This window comes from Cetorhinus maximus, chromosome 7, assembly GCF_964194155.1.
Source record: "Cetorhinus maximus chromosome 7, sCetMax3.hap1.1, whole genome shotgun sequence".
NCBI lineage: Eukaryota > Metazoa > Chordata > Chondrichthyes > Lamniformes > Cetorhinidae > Cetorhinus > Cetorhinus maximus.
Window position 1 is genome coordinate 28,443,017 of NC_135885.1, and position 13,491 is coordinate 28,456,507.

General features: G+C 47.5%; 1 protein-coding gene across 1 annotated transcript in view; it reads right to left on the reverse strand.

The window, feature by feature from the left end:
- The window catches only part of nek5 (NIMA related kinase 5), a 63,080-nt gene that overhangs the window by 35,638 nt on the left and 13,951 nt on the right, over positions 1-13,491 (reverse strand). The window contains exons 5-6 of the mRNA XM_078545240.1: positions 4,335-4,418; positions 2,799-2,869 (exon numbers count right to left, since the gene is read on the reverse strand). Coding sequence (XP_078401366.1) covers positions 2,799-2,869; positions 4,335-4,418 — 155 coding nt within the window. The remainder of the gene's footprint in view (positions 1-2,798; positions 2,870-4,334; positions 4,419-13,491) is intronic.

Sequence of the window (13,491 nt, forward strand, 5' to 3'; positions counted from 1 at the left end):
CCCGTGTGCTGCTGGCCACTCAGAGGCTGGCATTTCCAATATTGGCAGTGCCACCAGGAGCAGTGACCACTGCCAGTATTACACTTAGGCCTGCAGGAAGGATTGGCCATGGATCCCCAGACAGAGGTGAGTGTGGGGAGGGTGGGAGTCGTGAGGAGGCCAGGACAGAGTGCGGTGGGGTTGGTGGGGGGGGGGGGGGGGGGGGGGGGGGGGGGGGTGAGGTGGGAGGTGGGGAGCGGGGGGGCAGTGTGGGAAGTTGTCAGCAAGGACAGGGGTGGCTTCCTGCATGGCCACCTCTTCCCGATGCAGAGTCCCAACGAGGGAACCCCCCACCCTACCGAAACCCCAGTAGGCCACTGGCAAACGTGAGAGGGTTTGCTAGGTGTCCTTTCCAGATGTCGAGTCCACTGCTGGCTGGCGGGATGAAGCCCTTAAGTGACTCTAAGTGGCTTGATGCTGTTCCGAGGTCTGAGGTAATCAGGCACTTCCCTGGGCAGTGTCTGCCCTCCCACTCAAGTAAGGCCCCAGTAGGGCCCCAATTGGCGTCCAAGCCAGAAGGCTACCCTCCACTCTTCCCGCCTACAGCTTAATCGGAGGGGGTGGGGAAGAGCCGGAAAGGCTTCAGGATTCCCCTCTCTGCAGCCTCCCGTTCATTCAAATACCCTCCCCACCTCCAAACCTGCCATGTTTGGTGGCGGTGGGGGGCGGGGAGGGGGTTGGTGTGGGTGTTAAATTCCGCCAATTCATTCCGGAAGTTCAGCCAGACTTAAAAGGGGCAAATTTTCCCCCTACGATGGAAATGAAAATAGGGCATTTCTATAAAGGGGATTTCATTCGCAGTGCTAGGTTCATGGCCAGCTAAAAATCTACTCTTGTAAAATGACTGATTTAAGTAAAACAACAAATCCTATGTTATTCCATGTGGCTGTAAAAAGGAATTTAAAGAGAGGTGGGGACATTGTGGTAATGTCACTGGACTTGAAATCCAGAGGCCCAGGCTAATACATGGGGACATGGATTGAACCCCCACCATGAATTTAAATTCAATTAATAAATCTGGAATTGAAAGTGATTCTCAGTAATGGTGACCATGGGCAGGATTTTTAGGTGAGTGTGCAGGCGCGATCGGCGGGCCCGGGAGCAGCTGGGGAACTGATCACCACCCACGATCAGACCCCGACCGCGATTTCACGCTGGCTGGCCAATTAACAGCCGGCGTGAAGCATGCGCTGAAATGCTCGGTGCTGCCAGGGTGGGGGGCAGGAGGGCGGGCGCTGACGTAAGCACTGGCGAGCGCTGAATGAAAGCTCCCTGAAGGCAGAGAGCTGCCTCAGGGAGCTGAAGACTTCAAAACAATTAAATAAAGATTTTAAAATCCCGAAAAAAATGTCCACGCCTCAGAAGCAGTCACCTGAACATATACATGATGAAAATTCTGCCCATATATTTTCTTAATTTAATACCGGAAGCCTCATCCCGCCCTTGGATGAGGTTTCATCAAAAATGCAAAGTCCACCTGGCAGATTCACCCATCTGTCAACCGTAAGTTTGGACGGACCACGAAAATTCGGGGGCAATTGGAACCTTAACAACTTTAATTGTCCTCTTAATTGTCGGCGGGTGCACTTCTGACACTCGGCAAGTGAAATATCATGAGCAATTTTGCATCCAATCAGGTTGGGGTGCTTGCCGCACACCAACCTAAAAATTCTGCCCTGTGGAATTATCATCGACTGTTGTAAAAACCCACCCGGTTCACCTTTAGGGAAGGAAATCTGCCATCCTTACTTGGTCTGGCCTACATGTGACTCCAGGCCCACAGCAATATGGTTGACTCTTAGCTGCCCTCTGAAATGGCCTAGCAAGGCACTAAGTTCAAGGGCAATTAGGGATGGGCAACAAATGCTGGCCTTGCCAGCAACACCCACATTCCATAAAAGAATAAAGAAAAAAAAGTGACAATTGTAGTTCAATGTTGTTTTAAATTAGTATACTAACTTATATAGAAACAAGATATTAGATTAATATAAGGTATAAATAATTGTTAATATGATTTTTACAAATCTTGCTTAGCTTTTAATATTTTCCGCCATTCAATAAAGTGAAGGCATGGTGATGATCCTGTATAAATTTCAGGAGGCAAGACACACAATGAAGATTGACTTTTAAACCTTAAACATTGTCTCTGCAAGACAAAAAGCCAAAGATGAAAATTCAAAACCATATGAGATATGGTGCACTTTTGCAGTTGGTCGTCACAAAATTACAGCACAGAAGGAGGCCATTTGGTGCCTCATTCCTGTGCTGCATCTGCGAAAGAGCTTTAATGCACAGTCTTGCACTCCTGCTTTTTGCCCGTAACCCTATTAAGTTCCTTATTTTAAAGTATTGGTACTGTAAAATTATTTACGGAATCAACTTCTACCACCTTTTCACATCATGTTCCAGATCCTGACAACACTGAGTGAAAAAATTTCTCATCTCTCTTTCGATCTTTTGCCAATGATAACCTCTGCTTATTGATCCACTCACCAGAGGGAATAGGTTTTTTTTTCTTTCTACTAGCATATCAAAACCTCACATATCCTGAAAACCTCTACTGGGTCATCTCTTATATCTTTTCTTTTTCAAGGAGTAATCCTAACTTTTCCAAACTCTGCTCACAACAGAAGTCCCTCCTTCCTGGTAACAGCTCAGTTAATAATGTACCCTTTCTATCAGGTAACTTGCATAAGAAAACTTTTAATTTAAATTTTTTAAAGGTGCTGCTATAACAGTTTCAGTTAGTGGAAACTTACTTGTTCAACATGCGTGCTATTCCAAAGTCTCCAAGTTTTACAATCACTCCTTTATGACAAAGAAAAATGTTCTATGGATAAAAATATATTTTATTTTATTCACAATGCTGAACACAACTTAAATTCCCACAGCCCTCGTCATTAACGCTTTCAATGTTCAGAACTATTGTTTAATTCTAGATATAAAATTCTGCAGGCATCTATAAAATTATTTAACAAGAATTCATAACGTATCTTTATATACGAGCCAATGTAATTCATACATATTAGGATAAAGAAAGGAACATAAACTGCAGTTCAGTTCACTGGAATTCCATGAAGTGGTGTAGCCAGGCCACAGCAAAGAGGCATTGAACAGAGGTTAAACATTCTACCAAAAGGAAGAGTGAAAAGTCAGACTTACAGTCCCTTGCTCTTGCAGGCTTACTGGTGATTAATTGCATTGGCAAGGAGGTCAGTTTACACAGCATGAGGAAGTGAAATGCAAGAAAAATGTGCAAGGAGGGAAAGTAAATTAAATCATCAAAATGTCATAAAGAAAGGTGCTAAAAAGTTGAGAAACAAAGAAAGGAGCAAAAGGCCTATAAAACGTCACAGCTAGCAACCAGCCGCAGTTTATGTAAAAGAACTGCCTAACTGCCTGCTCAATTCTATCCTCTAACCTGAACTCCATGTGCACTTCTCTCAAAATATGCACAATTATCTGAATGTTAATTTATGTGCCTGGAAGCACCCTCTCAGTGTAAAGTACACATTATACAATATTTTAACCAAATATGTAAATCTATGGGCCAAAGGAAACCAGCAAATAAAGAAATCAAAGTAGTGGAGAAACACAAAATGACAGAAAATTCGGGCTTCAATAACAGCGAGCAGGACACAGTGGATATGAACAAAAGAATTTAGTATTAAATCAGTATAAAGGGGCCATAAGCCATTCACAAAAGAAGAGACAATGGGTGGTGACCAGAATATGCAGGAGTTCACACAAAGTTAGAACATGAGTATTGCTGAAAAAAGACATTCTGTCAAAGCTTTTTGTCTTGCACTCATCTGGACAATTCACAAGAATACCAAATGTAAAGGGAGCAATTTATACTGCATGAGAAAAGAGTGCTGATTGGTTGACAAGTGGACTCTGATTGGCAGAGGCGAGAATTTAGAATCTTCGGAAAACTCTCATAATTTAGTCATATGGCTAGAGAGGCACAGAATAGTATCACCTGTAATGGTGTTCACTTAAAGTATTGACATCTATTAAAGTTAGATAATCTCATCATGCTTGCCTGTAATTTAATCAACTTCAGACCAAATGGGAGCAGTGTAACAGTAATAGTTCAGAACCACTGGGAATGATTCAGTACCTGAGCCTTTTAAGCAGACATTATCTAATTAAATAGTTTTGATATATCAATATTTAGGATCATAAAATATTTTGAGTGTAAAATGTTCTCTAAAACAACACAAAAATTCTGCCATAATTCCAAAAGGATTAAACACATCTGATTTTTATTACATGCCTGTAATAACATTTACCTGTGTTTTGATATCTCTGTGCAGGATCTGCCTGTCATGAATGTGCTTCAGCCCTAAGCAGATTTGCACAAACCAGTCCAAGACCTTAAGAAAAAAGGAATGTCAGTCATGTATTTTTGACCACAAAAACAATTAAGTATGAAAACTAATGGTCAAGATTTTAACCATTGTAGCCCAGGGAGAGTGGCGTGTGAGGGGTTAAAATTTGAAAAATGTAGCTCCCAGTCACCGTAGTTTTTATGACAGCGTCTGTGGGGCTCCCGCAGGCAGGACCATACTTAACATTCAAAAGTCACAGGCCTTGGGCACAGCAAAATAACCTTCACTTCAAGTCAGGGAAAGTACGACACTCTTTGTGCCTGGCAGCAGAATCATGACATGGGAGGCCAAGGCAAACTTTTTAAACTTGCCTTTCTCAGAACTTCTTGTAGGCACAGCCTCCCCAATTGTCATAGAAAGCCCGCCCTCATCTACTCCCAACTGATCACCCCCAGCCTCGACTTTCACTGGCTGCAGCCTCTTGCCCAATTCTTGAACTTGTGAACTTCTTGAACAATGTGAACTTGTCCATTTTGGCAGGAAGAATAGAAAAACAGTATACTATTTAAATGGAGTCAGATTGCAGAGCTCAATGGTACAGAGAGACCTGAGTATCCTGGTACATGAATCACATAGGGGAGGATTGGTGGGGGAAGGTGCGGGTGCGATCAGGGCCAGACCGTGATTTCACGCTGACGGGACATTAAGGCCCACCCAGTGTGAAACGCGAGCGGCAGTGCTGCTTGTGTGGGGAGAGGTAGGAGGGCGAGCGCAAACTTCACGCATGTGTGTGGGTGCGCGCTGGAAAAGCTCCCTGAGGCACAGAGCTGCCTGAGAAAGATGAACAGCCTAAAATATTAAAAATAAAGATTTTAAAAATGTTATAAAACATGTCCTCTCATGTGACTCTGTCATATGAGCAGGGACATGTTATTAATGAAATGTTTTCATTTTTGTTTAATTTTTAATAGCTGTTGGAAACCTCATCCCGCCCGTGGATGAGGTTTCCTAAAAAATGCAAAGGCCGCTTGGTCTTTTCGCCCGCCCGCCAACTGTAAGTTTGGATGGGCCGTGAAAAATTTATTTCAATTACCTTTTTAATGGCCTTAATAGGCCTTTTAATTGCCAGCATTTATTGCCCATCCTTAGTTGCCCTTGAGAAGGCGGTGGTGAGCTGCCTTCTTGAGCCGCTGCAGTGTACACCCACAGTGCTGTTAGGGAGGGAGTTCCAGGATTTTGACCAGTGACAATGAAGGAATGGCAATATATTTCCAAGTCAGGATGGTGTGTGACTTGGAGGGGAACTTCCAGGTGGTGGTGTTCCCATCCATCTGCTGCCCTTGACCTTCTAGATGGTAGTGGTAATGGGTTTGGAAGGTGCTGTTGAAGGAGCCTTGGTGAATTCCTGACTGTCTGCTTTGCATTAGTTTTCCAATCCTTTATCCATGCTAATATGTTACCTCAACACCATGTGCTCTTACCTTGTGTAGGAACCTTTGATGTGGCAACTTATCAAACACCTTTAGAAGAATAAGAGGTGATCTTATTGAAACATTTAAGATCTTAAGAGGACTGGATATGGTGGATACCGGGAGGATGTTTCCTCTTGTGGAGGAAACCAGAACTAGGGGACACAGTTTAAGAATAAAACAGATGAGGAGAGTTTTTTTTTCTCTGAGGGTCATTAGAGCTTGGACTTTGCTTCCCCAGTGGTGGGTGGATTTTTAAATTTATTCAAGGCTGAATTAGATAGATTTTGACAGAGTCAAGGGTTATGAGGTGCAGACAGGAAAGTGGAGATGAGACCACAACCAGATCAGTCATGATCTTATTGAATGATGGAGTAGGCTTTGAAGGGCCGAATGGCCTACCCCTGCTCTTAAGTCCAATTTATATCAGGTGGAGCTCAGCACAGCATTTTAAAAAATTTAAAGATGGAAAGATCAAGGGAGAAATCATAGGGAATAAAAATAAACTAGCTCCAAAAGCCACAATCCATAATCTGCCGTTAAAATAGCAGAGTAGAAGTCTTTCAGCTATCATTGGCCATCAATGTTGACCCCCATTCAAGGGTGGAATCATCTGGTCCCGTTGGCATCGGGCATCCTGATGGGCAGGGGGGGCAATAGAACGAGCAGGTCAAAAATCAGTTTTACGCCATTGTGAAACCAGCTTGTGGTCGTCCACTCCACCCGTCAATGGCGGGTTGCGTTTCCCGCCGCCGCACATTGGGAACCTAATTTCAATACTTTAGCCTCTCATTGTAAGCCCTGCTCGCCGGAATCATCCCTCCACGTCCAATTTACCGCCCACGTCAGCTTGACTTCAGAACAGCGTGTTTCCCGACTGCCTTTAAAAGGCATGCACCTGGAGGCCTGAACTTCGAGGAGAACTCGGAGGTGAGTACACACAACCTCGCACAGTGCTCACCAGCATCGCCCGTAGGATGTCAAGGAAGAGGCGCCACACCTTTGTTGGGGGCACAGGCAATTCGCTTTTCCCCAGCTCGCTTTCAATGCAATGCTGGGGCAAGGGCTCCAGTGCAGGTCACGGCAGGGTTGCGGGGGGTGGTTAGAGGGCGAGGCAGCACAGACTGAAGGAAGTACACAAGCACATGCCAGGGGGTTGTGGGGAGGGTGGTGAGGGAAACGGCTACACACTTGGAAAAGCCTGTCAACAAGCCTGTCAGCATTCTTCCACAATTGAGACTGTTCAGCTGCAGCTCCATTGACATGCTTGAGGTCGGGCCTCTGAAGCTTTTCTGCCCACTCAAGCAAATCAAAAGCATGAAACTGTCACCAAATGCTCCAGAACTTTTCACTCCTCGGGCACAGACTGCAAATTAATGTGCATTTTAGAGGGCAGCAGAGCAATTGGCCGACTGGGCAAGTTGTACAATCCCCTTGCGAAAGGTGGGCATGGTGCAGTCAGTGGTGGAGGTGCTCACTGCCCCTTGCAATGTCTTTTTTAGGATTTGGACCAGTATTTATTATGGTTCAAGCTAACAGTGCAGCCTTGCAGTGTGGGTTAGGAGAATGCCTGTGCCTGAGCTGAGAGCATAGCTTATAGTCCAGTGGTCAAAGCTGCCGCCAATCGGTCAATTGGAGTGGGGCGGAGGTGGGTGGGGTTTCACTCAGCCATGAACCGCACCACACAATGGCCATCCAAGTGGCGGCCAGCACTCTCCTGCATGTGTGAAGGGGCCTTCAGACTTAACCAAGAGAGGTTCTTAGGGCACATGCTAACCCACGCGTCTCTCTCTTTAATCCTGCAGGAGGAGAACATCAGGATCATGATGCCTTTTGATTTAGCGGTATGCCTCATGGCTTACAGGGAGCAGAGAAGAAGAGTGCGGGAGAGGCGTCTGGCTCAGCAAAGGGAGGAGCACCTCCCTCAAGATGAAGGGGTAGCAGGGCCTGCTGTGCATGCAGCTGAAGATCCACTGTGCAGTCGCTCATAGGCACTTGGCTAGACCCAGGGTCTACAGGCGGCTTTTGTCATTCCTGCAGATGACTGAGAACCAGTGTCACCGAAAAGTGCACGTCTAGGGAACTGGTCGATCACATATGCCACTTGCTGCAGGATTTGGCACCACAGGGAACTGGAGGGCATCCACGGCCAGTGGCCGTGAGTGTGACTGTGGCACTCAATTTTTACGCCAGTGGCTCCTTCCAGTGCTCCACAGGTGACCTGTGCAGGATCTCACTAGCCTCCATGTAGAAGTGTATCCAAGAGGACACAGGAGGCCATCTTCGCAAAGGCACACAACTTTGTGCATTTCACCCGAGATCAGGGAAGCCAGAAAGCAAGAGCATTGGGATTTGTGCAAATCTCTGTTTTTCCACAGGTGCAAGGTGCCATCGATATCACTTACGTGGCGCTTAGATCTGTGGCAACAAGCAGTCAACTATATCAACTGGAAGGGCTTCCAATTGCTGGTGTTCAGCTGGTGCACGACCACTACAAACACATCCTACAGGTCTGCACACGATTCCCAGGGAACGTCCACGACTCCTACATCCTCAGCAGGTCTCAGCAGGATTGGCTCCTCGGAGACAAGAACTACCCACAGAGGATGTGGCTGATGACGCCAGTGCGGAGGCCTCAAACTGCAGCAGAGCGACGGTATAACGAGGGTTATGCTGCCACCTGGACATTGGCGGAGCAAATGATAGGCATTTTGAAAATGAGGTTCCAGTGTCTCGACAGATCCGGTGGAACACCGCAATACAGCCCCCAGAGGGTGTCGCACTGCGATGACAAGCACCATCAAGGTACAGGCATCACTAACGTGTCCAGTGAGTGTGAAGCCGGACCATCACTTTGGCCTGAAGTTTGCACAAAGTACAGGGAAGAGGCCTTGGACTGAGAAACCTGCCCTTATCTTTTACAGGAACTAAAGTTTCACATCTGAGTGATGCAAACACTGCTCATCATAACAAGGAGCCATAGGCAAGGAGAAATTCTTGGGAGTTTATTTACAATAGTGAACATTATGTACAAGTGATTAACACCCATGCCCAGGCTGTGCAACAACATCTCCTTAACCTTCCTAACACAGCCGCTACATCTTGGTGCTCCCCCGACATCCACAGCGGAGGTGGAGGCAGCCTGCTGACTGCTACACCCTGTCTGTGATGATCTTGGCGGGCATCCTCTGGACAGCCAACACCTGGAGGGCCACAGCATTCTTTGGGTGACCTGCTGTGGGCCAGCTGTACCCTCCCCAGTCTGTTGAGCTGGAACTACAGGGGTCACAGGAAGAGAGGATTTGGATCAGCCGGACATTCCCGGAGTCACATGAGTGGATGGCCCCGGGGTGTTGAGTTGCTGATCCTCCTCCTTATGTGTCTGATGGCCCTTGGCTGACTCCTTGAGGAGAAGGGGAAGCTGGAGTGAGATCGCACTTCCCCGAATCCCTTTCACGTTGACACTGTTGGAGGCCAACCATGGCGTCAGCGATGGAGTTCAGCCCGTGCAGCTGTGCAGGCCCATGTCCTGGACTAAGGTCTCCATGGCAGCCACCATCCAACCAGTGTTGACCTCGGTGCATTGACATGCTGGCGCTATCACCTCAGACTGAATATGGATGGACTCCTCCAACTCCTCCTTGCAATCTGAGGAGTGCAGCAGACATTCCGTACTGATGTTCCCGAGCTTGCCTTTGCAGTTCCAGCAACTGAGGTATGACCGAGTCCAGAGGCTCGTCATCTGACTCAGACTCAACAGATTTCTGGCCTCCAGCTGTCCTCTGAGTGTCGGAACCCTGGGAAGTCTCTGCCTCCGCCTGCTGTGGATCAGGCAGTGAGATGTGCTCACCAGGTTGTGACCCCGAGGCTACTCTAGAACTAGGTGCCAACAAGGTGTGTGTCTCTGCGCTGGTGGAGGGTGTGGGTAAGCACTGTGACAGGTCTTCAATTAAGGTGTCATCAGATTTTTCTTCCGTGGTATCTTTCAGGGCTTGAGTCAAGGACCTGGGTCATGGACCCACTCAGCTGCTTCCAGATGTGCCTGTGAAAGCAAGGAGAGACAATTAGTGCATGGCAGGGACTGCGGAACAGGGGAACTCACTCACAGCGTGGTTGTCTGATGGATTTTGCACTGCTGGATTCTCACTTGGTTGAGAACCACTGACCTCACCATCAGCACAGGAACGGTCCAGATCATCACCGGCCTGCTGGATGGCTCTATTTTCAAAGTCTGTGAGAACCTTGTTATTGAGCATTCCACTGCCAGTCTGTAACCTCTCCCTTTTGTTGTGTGCCAACTTGTCCTGCATGAAAACAGATGGAGAGAATATAAGCAGCAAGCCTGCCAGGCTGGTTGGGAAGGATACCTGGCGTGTGTGGGTGGTGACTGGTGCTATGGATGGGATGAGGACATGATCCGCAGGGCAGATGAAGGTGTGTGTGAGGCAGTGAATGGTGATGTCCCTTGAACTGGCAGTGAGTGAGATCCCTGTGGATGTGTGATGGGTTTGTGAGTGTGTGAGTTGAGAGTGATGAGAAGAGTGACTTAAACAAAAAACTACTGCGGATGCTGGAAATCCAAAACAAAAACAGAATTACCTGGAAAAACTCAGCAGGTCTGGCAGCATCGGCAGAGAAGAAAAGAGTTGACGTTTCGAGTCCTTATGACCCTTCAGCAGAACTGAGTAAAGTTAGAAGAGGGGTGAAATATAAGCTGGTTTAAGGTGGGGGGGTGGGGTGGGGGGAGAGAAGTTGGGGGGGATGGTGGTAGTAGGGACAAGCAAGCAGTGATAGGAGCAGATAATCAAAAGATGTCACAGACAAAGGAATAAAGACATGTTAAAGGTGGTGATATTATCTAAGAGAATGTGCTAATTAAGAATGGATGGCAGGACACTCAAGGTACAGCTCTAGTGCGGGTGGGGTGGGGTGGAAAGACTGACAGGGCATTACAGGTATAGATTTAAAAATAATGGAAATAGGTGGGAAAAGAAAAATCTATATAAATTATTGGAAAAAACAAAAGGGAGGGGGAAGAAACGGAAAGGGGGTGGGGATGGACGAGGGAGTTCAAGATCTAAAGTTGTTGAATTCAATATTCAGCCCAGAAGGCTGTAAAGTGCCTAGTCGGAAGATGAGGTGCTGTTCCTCCAGTTTGCGTTGGGCTTCACTGGAACAATGCAGCAAGCCAAGGACAGACATGTGGGCAAGAGAGCAGGGTGGAGTGTTAAAATGGCAAGCGACAGGGAGGTTTGGGTCTTTCTTGCGGACAGACCGCAGGTGTTCTGCAAAGCGGTCACCCAGTTTACGTTTGGTCTCTCCAATGTAGAGGAGACCGCATTGGGAGCAACGAATGCAGTAGACTAAGTTAGGGGAAATGCAAGTGAAATGCTGCTTCACTTGAAAGGAGTGTTTGGGCCCTTGGACGGTGAGGAGAGAGGAAGTGAAGGGGCAGGTGTTGCATCTTCTGCGTGGGCATGGGGAGGTGCTTACCCTGGCGGAATGGAGGAGATCTTTCATCCTCTTTCAGCACTGCGTGGCTGTCCTCTTTCTCAGGGCATTGGCACTGACCACTGCTGCCACCACCTCCCATGCAGGATTGGTGACCTTGTTTGATGGCCTTCGCCCAGACTTGGGGTAGAGAACAATGCAGCAGGCCTCCATTGCGCCCAGTAGGCACCATCATCAGTAAAGTGATGGAAGGGGTCAGCAATAGTGCTATCAAGTGGCACTCGCTTAGCAATAACCTGCTCACTGACGCTCAGATTGGGTTCTGCCAGGGTTACTTAACTTCTGACCTCATTCAGCCTTGGTTCAAACATGGAAAAAAGAGCTGAACTCCAGAGGTGAGTAAGAGTGACACTTGATATCAAGGCAGCATTTGACTGAGTGTGGCATCAAGGAGCCCCAGCAAAACTGGAGTCAATAGGAATTGGGGGAAAACTCTCTGCTGATGGGAGTCATACCTAGCACACGGGAAGATTATTGTGATTGGAGGTCAATCATCTCAGTTCCAAGACATCACTGCAGGAGTTCCTCAGGGTAGTGCCCTAGGCCATATCATCATCAGCTGCTTCATTAATGACCTTCCTTCCATCATAAGGTCAGAAGTGGGGGTGTTCGCTGATGATTGGGCAATGTTCAGCACCATACGCAACTCCTCAGATACTGAAGTAGTCCACGTCCAAATGGAGCAAGACCTGGACAATATCCAGGCTTGGGCTGACAAGTGGCAAGTAATATTCGTGCCACACAAGTGCCAGGCAATGACCATCTCCAACAAGAGAGAATCTAACCATCCCTCTTTGACATTCAATTGCAATATCATTGCTAAATCCCTCACTATCAACATCTGTTTTTTTTTATTCATTCACAGGATGTGGGCTTCGCTGGCTGGGCCAGCATTTATTGCCCATCCCTAGTTGCTCTTGAGAAGGTGGTGGTGAGCTGCCTTCTTGAACCTCTGCAGTCCATGTGGTGTAGGTACACCCATAGTGCTGTTAGGGCGGGAGTTCCAGGATTTTGACCCAGCGACAGTGAAGGAATGGCAATATATTTCCAAGTCAGGAGGGTGAGTGACTTGGAAGGGAACTTCCAGGTGGTGGTGTTCCCACATATCTGCTATCCTTGTCCTTCTAGGTGGTAGTGGTCATGGGTTTGGAAGATGCTGTCTAAGGAGCCTTGGTGAATTCCTGCAGTGCATCTTGTAAATGGTACACACTGCTGCTACTGTATGTCGGTGGTGCAGGGAGTGAATGTTTGTGGATGTAGTGCTAGTACAGTTCAGTTTCTGGTCAATGGTGAACCCCAGGAAGTTGGTTATGTTTGTTGGAGGTCAGTTATCTCAGCTCCAGGACATCACTGCAGGAGTTCCTCAGGGTAGTGTCCTAGGCCCAACCATCTTCAGCTGCTTCATCAATGACCTTCCTTCCATCATAAGGTCAGAAGTGGGGATGTTCGCTGATGACTGCACTATCCGCGACTCCTCAGATACTGAACCAGTCCATGTCCAAACGTAGCAAGACCTGGACAATATCCAGGCTTGGGCTGACAAGTGGCAAGTAACATTCGTGCCGCGCAAGTGTCAGGCAATGACCATCTCCAACAAGAGAGAATCCAACCATCGCCCCTTGATGTTCAGTGGCATTACCAGCATTCAGTGATGGTAATGCCACTGAACATCAAGGGGCGATGGTTGGATTCTCTCTTGTTGGAGATGGTCATTGCCTGACACTTGCGCGGCACGAATGTTACTTGCCACTTGTCAGCCCAAGCCTGGACATTGTCCAGGTCTTGCTACCTTTGGACATGGACTGGTTCAGTATCTGAGGAGTCGCGGATGGTGCAATCATCAGCGAACATCCCCACTTCTGACCTTATGATGGAAGGTCATTGATGAAGCAGCTGAAGATGGTTGGGCCTAGGACACTACCCTGAGGAACTCCTGCAGTGATGTCCTGGAGCTGAGATAACTGACCTCCAACAAACACAACCAACTTCCTGGGGGCTTACCATTTACCAGAAATTGAACTGGGCTAGCCATATAAATACTGTGGCTACAAGAGCAGGTCAGAGACTAGGAATTGTGCAACGCGCAACTCATCTCCTGACTCCCCAAAGCCTGTCCACCATCTACAAGGCACAAGTCA